The sequence below is a fragment of the Eurypyga helias genome, unplaced genomic scaffold, assembly GCF_000690775.1.
Source record: "Eurypyga helias isolate BGI_N326 unplaced genomic scaffold, ASM69077v1 scaffold6803, whole genome shotgun sequence".
Taxonomy (NCBI): domain Eukaryota; kingdom Metazoa; phylum Chordata; class Aves; order Eurypygiformes; family Eurypygidae; genus Eurypyga; species Eurypyga helias.
The window spans coordinates 29,765-41,804 of record NW_010240455.1 but is presented as its reverse complement, the minus strand read 5'-3'; the positions used below and the strand labels follow the sequence as shown (position 1 = coordinate 41,804).

General features: G+C 41.2%; 1 protein-coding gene across 1 annotated transcript in view; it reads left to right on the top strand.

The window, feature by feature from the left end:
• Nucleotides 1–12,040, top strand: part of DVL1 (dishevelled segment polarity protein 1) — a 48,050-nt gene that overhangs the window by 26,156 nt on the left and 9,854 nt on the right. The window contains exons 4-10 of the mRNA XM_010148441.1: nucleotides 44–182; nucleotides 6,697–6,790; nucleotides 7,795–7,864; nucleotides 8,655–8,794; nucleotides 9,119–9,195; nucleotides 9,664–9,731; nucleotides 11,405–11,554. Coding sequence (XP_010146743.1) covers nucleotides 118–182; nucleotides 6,697–6,790; nucleotides 7,795–7,864; nucleotides 8,655–8,794; nucleotides 9,119–9,195; nucleotides 9,664–9,731; nucleotides 11,405–11,554 — 664 coding nt within the window. The 5' untranslated portion in view covers nucleotides 44–117. The remainder of the gene's footprint in view (nucleotides 1–43; nucleotides 183–6,696; nucleotides 6,791–7,794; nucleotides 7,865–8,654; nucleotides 8,795–9,118; nucleotides 9,196–9,663; nucleotides 9,732–11,404; nucleotides 11,555–12,040) is intronic.

The window sequence follows — 12,040 nt, the reverse complement described above, 5'->3', positions numbered from 1 at the left end:
TTCCTCTCTGCCTAGTAATACTCCATGTGTTTTCTTTTTACAGTCCCTCGGATCAATGGCCATCCAAAACTGGACAGACACCGTGAGCACCCTCCTGGTTATGACAGCTCCTCTACCATGCTGAGTAGTGAGCTGGAATCCAGCAGCTTCATTGACTCTGATGATGATGACAACACAAGCAGGTAGGCCATTGGCATAGGGACTGAGATGTTAAATGCTGTTTGCATGTGTTTCCCAGCCATTTGACTGTATTTCTGGGCTTTCCTGAAACATGCTGTCTGGTGAGATGAAAAGATTTATATCTCTCTTTTTGTCTACCTGTGATTTGAGCACTGATAATTTGTCAATAACATCATGTTGTGTATAACCGCTGTTACGAGATTGGGGTTGCTACCCAAGCTGCCTGTAGCTCCTGTTCCAACTAAGAGCAAATTTCTGTTCCTGTTCTTCCCTTTTAATAGCAAGGATGATCACATTTTAAGATCAAAGCAGTGTGAAACTGTCTACCTATTTATAAAGTAATGGTGTGAATATTGTAACAAAATAGCTTCAGCATAAATTCCTAATAAATATGCACTTCACTCAAGCTGAATTGTAAAGGAATTCCTATGTAATTGCATAGGCTGAGACCTATGAGCAGTGCAGGAATTCATCAAAATTAATGCTATTGCAAAGGCAGGCCGTGATGCCATATACTTATGATTTCTGAAGTATTTTTTTCCTTTTTGCATAGAGAGAATGTGAATTACTCCTTTCTTTTTGCAAAAAAGCTTCATTTCAAGACACCCTTGTTGAACTCCAAAGATATTGTCATTGTTTTGTAAAAGGTTTATAAGCTAACACATTTCTTGGATTCAAAATACCGATTTTGAAAGATGTAAAATCAGTTAAAACTAATATTCTTCCCTTTCCTGGATGCAGTTACAGCATTTTCTGAACACTACCTCTAGAGCTGTTGTTCATCCAAATGAAAACCTATTACAGATTTCTATTAATTGTCAGAGAACAAGATTACAGATCTCTGGTGGTTCATAGAGATCTGTAGCTAAAACAAGTAAGATGCCACATGATATTCCTAAATTCTAGGTAGAATGGAAAAAGTAAGGAACAGCTAGTCCTGGAGATACTTAAACATTTGATACATTTACAAGCAAATTATTAGCTTACTGAATTCAGTGATCCATTTGGTCCTGCAGTTACATCGTAGCTTAAAAACCTCTTAAGAACAGCAGTTTCTTTAAATTCTGCTAAAGGCTGGATGTTTCCGAAGGGTTTAAAGGGTGACTAAATGAACACTTAAGATTTGATCCTGAATTAGTTTCAAGAATTTATTTTGCCATTCCAGTGAAGTTGCCAACACCTGAAGATACAGAAAATTAGCCTTCTGGATGCTTTGTACTTCACCTGGATCTTCATGTACATAAAGGGCTGGCAAGATCAGTAGCTAACCTGAATGTACTCTAAGCCTTCCTAAAGCCTTTAGGGCTTCTAACTCTCCTTCCCTCCCTCAAAATAAACCCACAAAAACAACAACCACCACCCTGTAGCTGATTTTGTTTCTTGTAAATAAGTTAATCATTTCCATGGCAGCAAGATATGCAGTAGGGCAGGATTAGCACCGTCAGGGTGGATGCTGAAGCACATTATGCTAGACCCAGCTAAATCTTTCTGTATTAATAAAGTAAAGCTTCCTGCGTCTGACCTGAGAAGAAAGAGACTCTTCGAAGCTGCTGCGCTGGCCTTTTCCTTTCTAGGCTAGGGCAGAAGCTTTTGGCACACAGAATAGCTGCCAGGCCAGCTAGTCAGGAAGAACAACTAAATGGAATGCTCCAAGGTATGCTGTTGTGTTACTGGTGATGATGTTCTCAAGCAGATGAGAGATTGTGCTGGCAGGGAGAAGTTTTCTGTAGAGGCAAATACAGCCAAACAGAAGAACGAGCATGCTCCAGATATGCTGGAGACAGCGGCCTTGGGAAAAAGAGCTTGAAGGGGGTGAGTTTGTATAATAACAGCTGAGGGGCTCTGGTGTCAGAATGTGCATTGTAAAGGAGGTTGTATGTGGAGGAGGTCACTGAGAGAAGAAATCGGATGTAAAGGCTGTTACTGTCTTGGAAATGAAGAGGTGGTAAGCTAGAGGATGCTTTTCTAGCAGAATGTATTTGACACTGGTTTTGTTGTACATTTAACTTGGAGCAGCACAGCAGAGTTGGTTCATTTCCAGCCCAAGGAAGTTGTGTTGCGTTTAGTGAGAGAGAAATAATTTTTTATTTCAGTGAACTAATTTGTTCACAGATATTACAGGACAGTACAGAAGTCTTCAAGCAGTGTGAGTGCAATAACTTTATTTCTTCGTTTTCAAGTATGATATAATTGAACGTTCATGTTATTTGTAGGTGGTGTTTGGAGTACGGAGGGATGTAGGGAGCTCCTTGTAAACTTTACAGTATGAGTCTTGTTTCTGTCTTCTGTGAAGCAAGCCAAGGTCTAGCAGATACGACATCTGTAGCTGTAGGATTATTGCCAGCAACTTGCAATTAGTATTCCCAGATTAATGTCACTGAAATAATTCACTAGAAAAAAAAGGGTGATGTTTATTTCTCATTTAAGAAACTAATATTAGTTCTTTTTGAACTGTATGGATAAGATTTCTTTAACAATTTGTTAATTTTTCTCTTTTAGGGAATGTAAATAGGACAAATTATTATTCTTCTTTTGAAAAATCTCTTCTGTGGGATTTATTAGCTGTTCTGTTAGATGTGCAGTCACATTTTTGGCCAGTAGCTAGTGCAGGAAATTGGTAGTTATGATTCCAGATTTGTTTTTCATCTTTGCACTTCTTTTTTCCCAAAAGCTCAAATATACTACCTTGTTTTGCTCATTAGAATATGTTTGAGCTGCTGTTTAGCATCCAGATATTCCTAGAAAATGGGATATGCAGTGTTTATTAATGATTCAGCACGGGTATGTTAAGGCTATGGATTTAAAAGGCATTACAGGAAGAGATGATGAAGTGTACCATAGCTGCATGAAAATAGATACAGGCTTGACTCTTTTTTAAGAAAATGCAGAGACTGTGAAACCTGATGTTTACAAATACGCCCTCACACAGTGTGGGAGCCTTGCTGAAACAAGCTGTCTTGCCTTCTACTTACACAGGCTTATTACGGCAACTTAAGGCATTGTCCGGCTTCCCCCAAGACAGGATGAAAAAACTGAGTTGAGCAAGGGCTCCATTTATGGTTTGTCCAGTGCAAGAAGTAACAAATTCTAATGTTTATCTGTATAGGAGCCAATGTAGAAGCACGGAAAAAATGTTTCCACAGTGCCTTCTGATCATTAGTTTTGTGCAACTGGTGTGCGAGGCTGTTTAAGCTTCTTAGTTCTCTGAAATGCCGTCTGTCTTCTTGAGCTACACCTGAACTGTGCCTTTTCTGAGGAACTGGTTTCCATTCTTCCAGTCTAATGCTGAGTAGAATGGAAAAGTTACTGCAGAATAGAACAACTTCACTTCTCATATAGTATCACCTGGTAACAGAAGCGCAGAGATTTGCCAATGAACTCTGGTTTGGCTGGTTTCATTTAGAAGAAAAATCCAAAATGTTCACTGCTTAAGGAGGAAAACTTTTGATCATGTATTGAAATTGAATTAATTTTCCAAAGTCGGCTCACCTCCAAGTTGCCAAAGCAAATTGGGAGGGCAAAAGTGAAGAAGGAACAAGATGCTGGTATCATAAGCATAAGCTTATTGTTCACACCTTCATCACCTCAGCTGTGCTCTGTGTGCCTCTCTGCAGTGTACTTAGGCTTTTCTTCTTATTTTCCAGTCCATCTTCCTGGACTCATCCCTGATGTATCTCTCTAAAGATAGCAATGAAAGTATTTTTGTGTTCCGTACTTGATGGTAGATTAAAACATCCCTTTTAAGGCTCATAGAGAGCAATTCTGTTTTCCAGCTATACTCAGTACTGGCAAAAGGTATTTTTGTCCAGTCCAATTTTAGAAAATTAAACTAAAAGCTGGAAATAATCGTTCTTTGTTTTTCTAAGCAAGACCTTAATGATGTGCACTACAGCAGGAGGAAGAAATTGTGACCTTGGCAGTCACCAGATCTTTTGTTCTGTCTGTCATCAGGAAAAATATTGACAGTGGAAGTATACTAACATGCATTGGAAGGTTGTTTTAGGATTCGTAGTTCTTAGGATGTAAAGTGCCATGCAATAGCACCAGATTACTGTCAAGATTGCCTGAGACAAAGAAATTTCAGTGAGCTGCCTGCTGAAACCCTGCTGTTCTTATCCCTCGTTTCCAAAACTTGCTATCCATAACAGTTTTTATCTCCATTTTCTTTCTCTGCTATTGGCATACTGAGGACTTAAAATTGTTTTTTACAGTAGGCGATGTTAGCTGCAGCATTACCCCTTTCAGGGACATAGAAATGGGAAAATGAATACATGAAATGACGTGCATGGATTTAAGGAATTCCTTTGTCCACAGTAACCATTAGAAGATGCCATTCTTAAAAAGTTGGCAACAGGAAGTACTGCGTACTCCTTCAGTGATACACACTGGATAAGGCCATAAATGGGATATGACCGTAGGTGAAATGTATGTGCAAAAAATGAAAATCAGTTGCCTGAATGCTGTGAATGACTTTGAAGTGTGATTATAATAGGCAAAAGGACAGATAAAATGTTAAGGTTTTGTCCTTTCTGTTACAGACCAGCTCAGTTGTCTCCAAAACTGGTCGAAAGTCTTGTCTCACTGTGGCAAAGAGCAGGGCTTCCACACCCGTGTGTTCTCTCTGCAGCAGGCCGGCGAGCCTGTGAGCAGAGGGTTTGTTTGCAGATTGGAGTGCTGAATTCATACCCTAATCAATGGAATTAGGGTACACACATGTCTCTTACAGCCTTTGAAGGTATCTTGTTGCTTGACTTGTGTTCATGCAGAAAAGCTCCCCCAGTCTTTTGCCTCTTTTCTCTTTGCTGCCCTTCTGAAAGGGCAAGTGAGTTCACTGCGATGAGAGCAACATGCCTTGCCTTTCTTCAGGTTCTCCTAAACTGTTGTACGCTGGATAGTTTTAGCTGAATGCTACTAATGAGACATTGCAGGGGAGAAGAGGGGAAGAATGAAATTGGAGAGGAAATAGGAAGAGGGAGAATATTGGTAGTAATATGTAAGAGGAAATTTTGTGTCCGTCCTTGACAGTGCTTTCAAAGAGTGGTGAATGTTGAACAAGTCCAATTTTGGGAGCCCTGCATCTGAGACATCTTTACTTTTCCTGCAGCAAAGGTAAAGCCTCAGAAAACCAGGTGCTGTGAGCTGTTTCCACAGATCGAGAATTATCATATTTTTGATCTCTTTTGAAAATACCACCTCTTGGCTCTTTACATTAATTTGCCTTGCTGGGAGGGGAAGAAGGAGTGTGTGAGGTTAACATGCCTGAAATAGTTTTGTGAACTCAAAGAGCATGTAAAGACATTCACACCCTCTGAGCAGGTCCATCATCTGTAATATTCACCTCAGTATGCTTGGATAAAACACACCTCCTTTATGCAAGACTGGTTTCCCGGTGTGGGGGGGGTCTAATCTAATGACAGCAAGCTCCTTTTTGAGGTTGCTGGTATCAAGTTTTGCTGCATGTGGCCAGAACTTTGAGGGCAGGGACATGGAGACTGAGGAAAAGACTGGCATTGTGTTCTTTTGTGACAGTGCCAGTTCAATTAATTGTGTCGGGTAGGGTTGGATTTTTTAAAACCAAGGTTAATGATGGAGCATTGCTTTGTCTTTTTTTTTTTTCCTTAATAAATAAGAGGAGAGATGTCTCTGTGATATCGCACTGGTATGTCTGCAATCTAGGAGTTGTTCCAGGCTTCTGACATTAATTTGAGCAAATCCATTTATCTCTTTCTGTGTTTCAGTCCGCTGTCTGTAAAATGAGAGTGATTAACTTTCCTAACTCTTAGGGGGATCTTACATATTTATATGTAGAATGTGGCACATTTAGGCTCTACAAGTTTGAAGAGCCTGAAAAAAAACCCGTAACAAAATGAACCCAACAGAATATGTAAAGGTAAATCCTATGCACTATTCCTGCATCTCTGTTTGGTAGTAGCTGTTATCAGTTGGTACTTCATTTCATTGACTGCAAGTCCCAACATTAAGTTGCTGTTAACACGGTAGACAGCAGCGGAAGAAAATAACAGCACCATGACAAGACTCACAAAAATTAGTATTAAGAGGTTCTCCAAGTTATCTGTTGTTCTTTCTGCGAGGAGATTCAAATCATGGTTTAATGTACAGCTGGTCTTACAGTGTGCGTTTTGGTTTGATGGGCCTGGAGTCAGGACCACCTTTAAAGTAGCAGGAGATGGCTACCAAATCAGGGTGATTTATGCATGTTGAGATGTGAGGTGCATTCAGTCTTGTTCCCAGAAGAAAGCAAGGCAGTAAATTATACTCTCTAATCCATGCTGTAGTTTAGCTGGTATCTTCTCTGTGCTCCTGGGCAGAGACTAAGGTGCAGCACACACTGGGGTTGAGTAGCGACTCGGCCACAAACGCTGTAAGCTAGCGGACGGTGTTTACGTGATTTGCTCTCTCCTGCATTTGTAGCAATCAGCCCTGTTTTGGCGGGGTGCAGAGAAATGCAAACGGCTCAGCTTTACGGAGTTGACATTTGCTCTCGATTTCCCTCAGGTTGAGTAGCTCCACTGAGCAAAGTACTTCATCCCGGCTCATACGGAAGCATAAACGCAGGAGGAGGAAACAAAGGATGCGGCAGATTGACAGGGTAAGGTTGGCAGCATAATTTTCTGAGCAGGTGAACTGTGATTTTGAGTGTAGCATGTGAACTGGGAAGGGATCCGGAACAGAACTGTGCCCTGTGCTGAATTCACTGAAAAGCTGTCTTTGCCTTCCATCTACCCTGGACTAAATCTCTAACGTTTGAAGTTCTGCAGCACTAGAGTCAAGACTCTTCCTCCTCTCCCTTTCTCCTTCTGCTGTTCTGTACCCACATTTCTTGCTGTCTCTTTCAAGACCAGCCTCTGCAGGAGAACCTCCACTATGCGACTGGCTGATGTGGGAAACTGGGGTCTGTGGTGTTAGCAATTTATACATCAGATGTCTGAGACTTTCATTCTGCTGAAAGGACAAATCTGTATTTATAAGAGAGAGCAAATCTTTTCTCTTGCCTTTTTCTTTGCTAGTTCTATGGGAGCAAAGTGAGGACGGTCCAAATGACACAGTTAACTTTCATTTTCCTATAAATATCAGTCTTCACAGATTAAAGCATGAGTATGCATGCATTTTATCACAAGAACTGGAGTAATCTTTTAGAAGATATTTAATAAGTACGTTGGGGGCCAGGGAGAAATGTCTGTCTGCTCACGTCCTGAAGGATCATGTGTTGTTCACTCCTCTCTTTAGGGAGGAGCTGTGGATGTAATAATTCCCACTGCACCAGGCACTTCAGTATTTAAATGTCTGTCTGTCAGTCATGTAGTCAGGAAGCAGAAATGATTCATGTGAGGTTCAGTTGAGAAACCTCAATACAGGAACTTGCTCTCTGTGTTTTATGAACAAATCCTTAGAGAAAGTGCAGGGTGTGTTCAGATTTTTTTCCCTTATAGATTCTAAATGAAGAATAATTTTGAGGAGGCTGCAGTGCTTTCTGGATGCCTTCCAAATGGAAACCTATTAATCAGTTTCCAATGAATTGATCCTCAATTGTTATGTTTATTCTCTTACTCTGAGTCATTTAAAACCTTGAGAATTTTCTGTTGTATTTTGCAGTCATCTTCGTTCAGCAGCATCACTGATTCTACCATGTCCCTAAATATCATCACTGTCACACTCAACATGGGTAAGAGGATAAGCTGTGTTTTTTATTTCACGTGATACAGATGTATTTTGTCATGGTGTAGTGGCCTTTGGAGCCAGTAGGAAGTTCATTGATTTGAAAGGATGCCAGTTGAACTAAAGGGAATGACAGCTGACAGTTGCTACTCTGTTGACTGGGCCTGGATCCGTAGTCCAGTACTGGATAGTTCTGAACCATTTGCATAAGCAGGTCGGTATTCTTCCCAAGAAGCCCAGGGACGGAGCTGGAACTCCAGTATATCTCCAGATTCAGCTCTTATTTCTAGGAATGGTAAGGGGTCAGACATTGTTAGGAGCAAGAAGAGCGGTGGAGGTTTGCATTTCTGCTGCTCATGCATTTCGTTGTTTAGCCAGATAGAAGTGTGCAGGACTGCCAATTCAGCACCTTCCAGTAGCACCAAATTCTTCCTGCTGCTCTGACGTGTGGAAAAAACATTGCCTAATGCTGATCGAGTGCCTAATTTCTAGGTGTAGACATGTCTTTTCCATGTTGTTTCTCTTGCTGATTTTTTTGAATGTAACTTTTCAATGTCCTGTATGAAAAAACAATGTCTTAAGCAGTTTAAGTTTCCCTGCTGCTTTTCCCTGAACGTGCCAGGCAGACATACGCCAATAGGGTAACCTGAGATAATTGTAAGTCAAACATGGCCCAGATGATGTGTTGAGAGAACTGACTTTTCAAGACTGAAGTAGCCTGGTGTTAGCTCTTCACTTTCATTCCAATCACCTTGTTTGCTTTTTCCTCCCCCACCTTCCGCTTTCTGTCTGTATAGAAAAGTATAACTTCCTGGGAATCAGCATTGTAGGACAGAGCAATGACCGGGGTGATGGAGGCATATACATTGGCTCTATTATGAAAGGAGGGGCTGTGGCAGCAGATGGCCGAATTGAACCAGGAGACATGCTTCTGCAGGTTGGTCCGTGTCCAAAAATACCTACTGCTGGCTTGTACATTGGTGGCTAAGCTCAGTCATCCCACCAGATCCATGGATTTAGTAATCAGTTAACAGAACTCATTCATACCCAGAGAAATAAGTCACAAAGACTGTTATCACTTAAATCTACAGTTCCTTGTGAACTCTGCTGGATAGTTGATGTGCTCTGAGAAACAGTATTTCTGCAGCTGCTCAAAGGAATGGAAACAGCTACATGTCAAATAAATTTAGAAACAGATAATTAAAATGTCTTTAACCTTTCAGTTCCCAAAGCCTGACCTCTGCTTTTTGCAATGTTTCAGGTGAATGATGTCAATTTTGAGAACATGAGCAATGATGATGCAGTACGGGTTTTACGGGAAATAGTCTCCAAACCAGGGTGAGCATATTACAAAATCTTTTGCTGCTTATCCTTCATACGCAGTTATTGGTATCGGGCAAACCTCAGCGAAATCAGCATTTTGATCTCAATAAGCAACCAGTGTGACTGCTGATCTCAACTCTGAACTACTCAGTGTGAATTTTGACTAGGAGAGGCTGGTTCCAAGGTACCAGCCAAAACCAACACAATGTAGGAGTTGCCTGGTTTCAGTAGCACTATTTGCTTATATGATGGGCGTTTTAGTATCTCAAGAGCTGATTATTCAACAGATTTCACCAATAGTGCTCACGATTTATGCAAAATTGGCAACATCCCGATGCTGGTTCATACTGGAATTACTTCAACACGCATTTCAGAATGTACATGACAGATGTTGGAGTAAGTTTGTTTCAAAGAGTTCATTGTAGCAGTTACAACTTCTCTAGGGAAAGTTGGGTCACCCTTACTTGTTTTATGTCTTCCTAGACCTATCAGCCTAACAGTAGCCAAATGCTGGGACCCTACTCCCAGGAGTTATTTCACCATCCCCAGGGGTGAGTACGTCTTTGTGCTCTTTGCTAGGTTCCTGTGGAGCCCTCCAGATCTAGAATATTTTCAACTATTTTGTCATCTAACAGATTTCTGTTCCCTACCTGTTCAATAATTTTAAGTTTGGTTGTATTGTCTGTTTGCTTTTTGTTTTGGGAGGCAGAGGTTTAAGATACTCTTTCTGAGACTGCAGTGCCCACTGAATTCATGGGAGTTTTTCTTTTGATTCACATGGCTTTGGATCAAGCTCTTAACCTTTTGGTGGGTATAGCCTTGTGATCTTCTTGACTGATAGAAAAGTTTGGAGGATAACTATACTTAAGTGTTAAAAAGCCTCATTTTGCCACCTGTACAGTTCTTAGAGTTTTAACTTGAGTATTTTTAAAATTCGAGGCAGAAAACATTGTTTTATGTACATAAAACATCTTGAAAAGTATCTGGTTTTAAAACTTCTGGTTTTAAAACTTCTGGCTTAATAAACCTTCCAGTAGCTATAAAAGATCTGTGCTCATGTGACAAACACAGATGCCTCCTACTGGTGTGCTCTGCTTATGATGTTGAAACCAGCTTATTCACAGAGTCACAGAGTGGAAGGGGTTGGAAGGGGACCTTTAGAGATCATCTAGTCCAACCCCCCTGCCAGAGCAGGATCCCCTAGAGCAGATCACACAGGAACAAGTCCAGGGGTTTTGGAAAGTCTCCAGGGAAGGAGACTCCCCCACCTCTCTGGGCAGCCTGTTACCAGTCCTCCTAAGAAGATGAGGGTAGTATTGTCCATCGAAGTTAACGCAATAGACTCGTGCAGACTACAAGAGCTCACTCAGTGAAGTCCTTAGGAAAGCCAGCATAATCAAAAGAAAAATCCCACAAATCACATATTTCATATTTGCTACGGGGAGAGCTCGTATATCTCTTTGTCCTTTGTTAGCAAAGATACATCCATTATTATCCAAGGCAAACAGCGGTATATCTGTTCTAGGTAAACTGTTTGCAAAATATGTGGGATATTTTGAGGAAATACCTAACACAGGCAGAGCTCTTGTACCTAATCTCTGGTTTTGAGGCAATGGAACAACAGCCACTGTAATTCAGAAGAAAAAAAGTAATCCAGATTATGGGGAAATTTGGGTTTTTCACTCTTGTCTGGCACCAGTCTTTTCAAATGGTCTTTATATGTCTTGTCTGTTTATTTTGCAAGGCTATTACAGTCCTAAAAAGTTTCATTATGGCTGCTGAAAACACTGAGAGGGGAATTACACGATGCCTCAGGTCTGCAAATAGAGAGCTCCAGAGCTACGGTTCTGACTGAGCTTCAGCAGAAGATTCACCTTCTCTCTGAGTGGTTATTTTGGAGGCAAGGCCCTTAGAAGTAGGGAGAGATGTTCCCTTCAGCTGGGGCAAAGCAGTTGGTAGTACTTCATGTCATAGCCAAGTGAGAATCTCTGTCTCACTGTGTAGAATAATAGTCAATGATGATTACTGGACTGGTAGCTGCTTTCCCAGCAGGGGAAATGTTTCACTCCTGCAGTTACTGGGGGTGCTAGGGCTATCTCAGTTGTACTGTCAGAATGGCAAGGACTTGTGCACCCCCCAGAAAAATCCTTCTTACTCTAGGTCTTAGTGTTTATTGTAAATATGATTCAATTTGTCTTTCTCTCCCTTTCTGGTTGTTTTGCAGCTGAACCAGTGAGGCCAATTGACCCTGCAGCGTGGATCTCTCATACCACAGCCATGACGGGAGCGTACCCCCGTTACGGTATGAGCCCCTCCATGAGCATCACCACATCTACCAGCTCCTCACTAACAAGCTCAATTCCCGATTCGGAAAGTAAGTCACACTGCGGCCAGTACAGGGCAGGCGTCTTCTGCTTGGGGCCAGCAGTGCAGAGCTGTGCGCAAAACCAACCCCAGCCACAAGCACGATGAAAACGACAGCGCCACAGAACTCGAATGCTTTCTTAAATTTGTCATTCTTATGGGGAGCATAAATCCTTTTTCCAAAGGTCATAAATTAGCGCAGTGGTGTTTCGCCAGGGTTTACATTTAGGAAGAGGTGGCTTCTGGTCCCTTTTGAAGTTACAAGGCAGGCCTCCAGCTTTATCCCCTCAGATGAGTGTGACAGCTTCCTCCTTGCATTTGACCAGTTTTTAATAAATCTAATTTACTTCAGATGACTGTCACTAGGTAACAGTGTTAGTGTGTATCATTTAGGAAACCTTCCACTGATATTTGCGTAGCCTTCTTTTATACTTTTTTATACTTTTAGAATGTATTGAACAAAGAAGAAACAAATATCATGTCCCACGTGAAATTA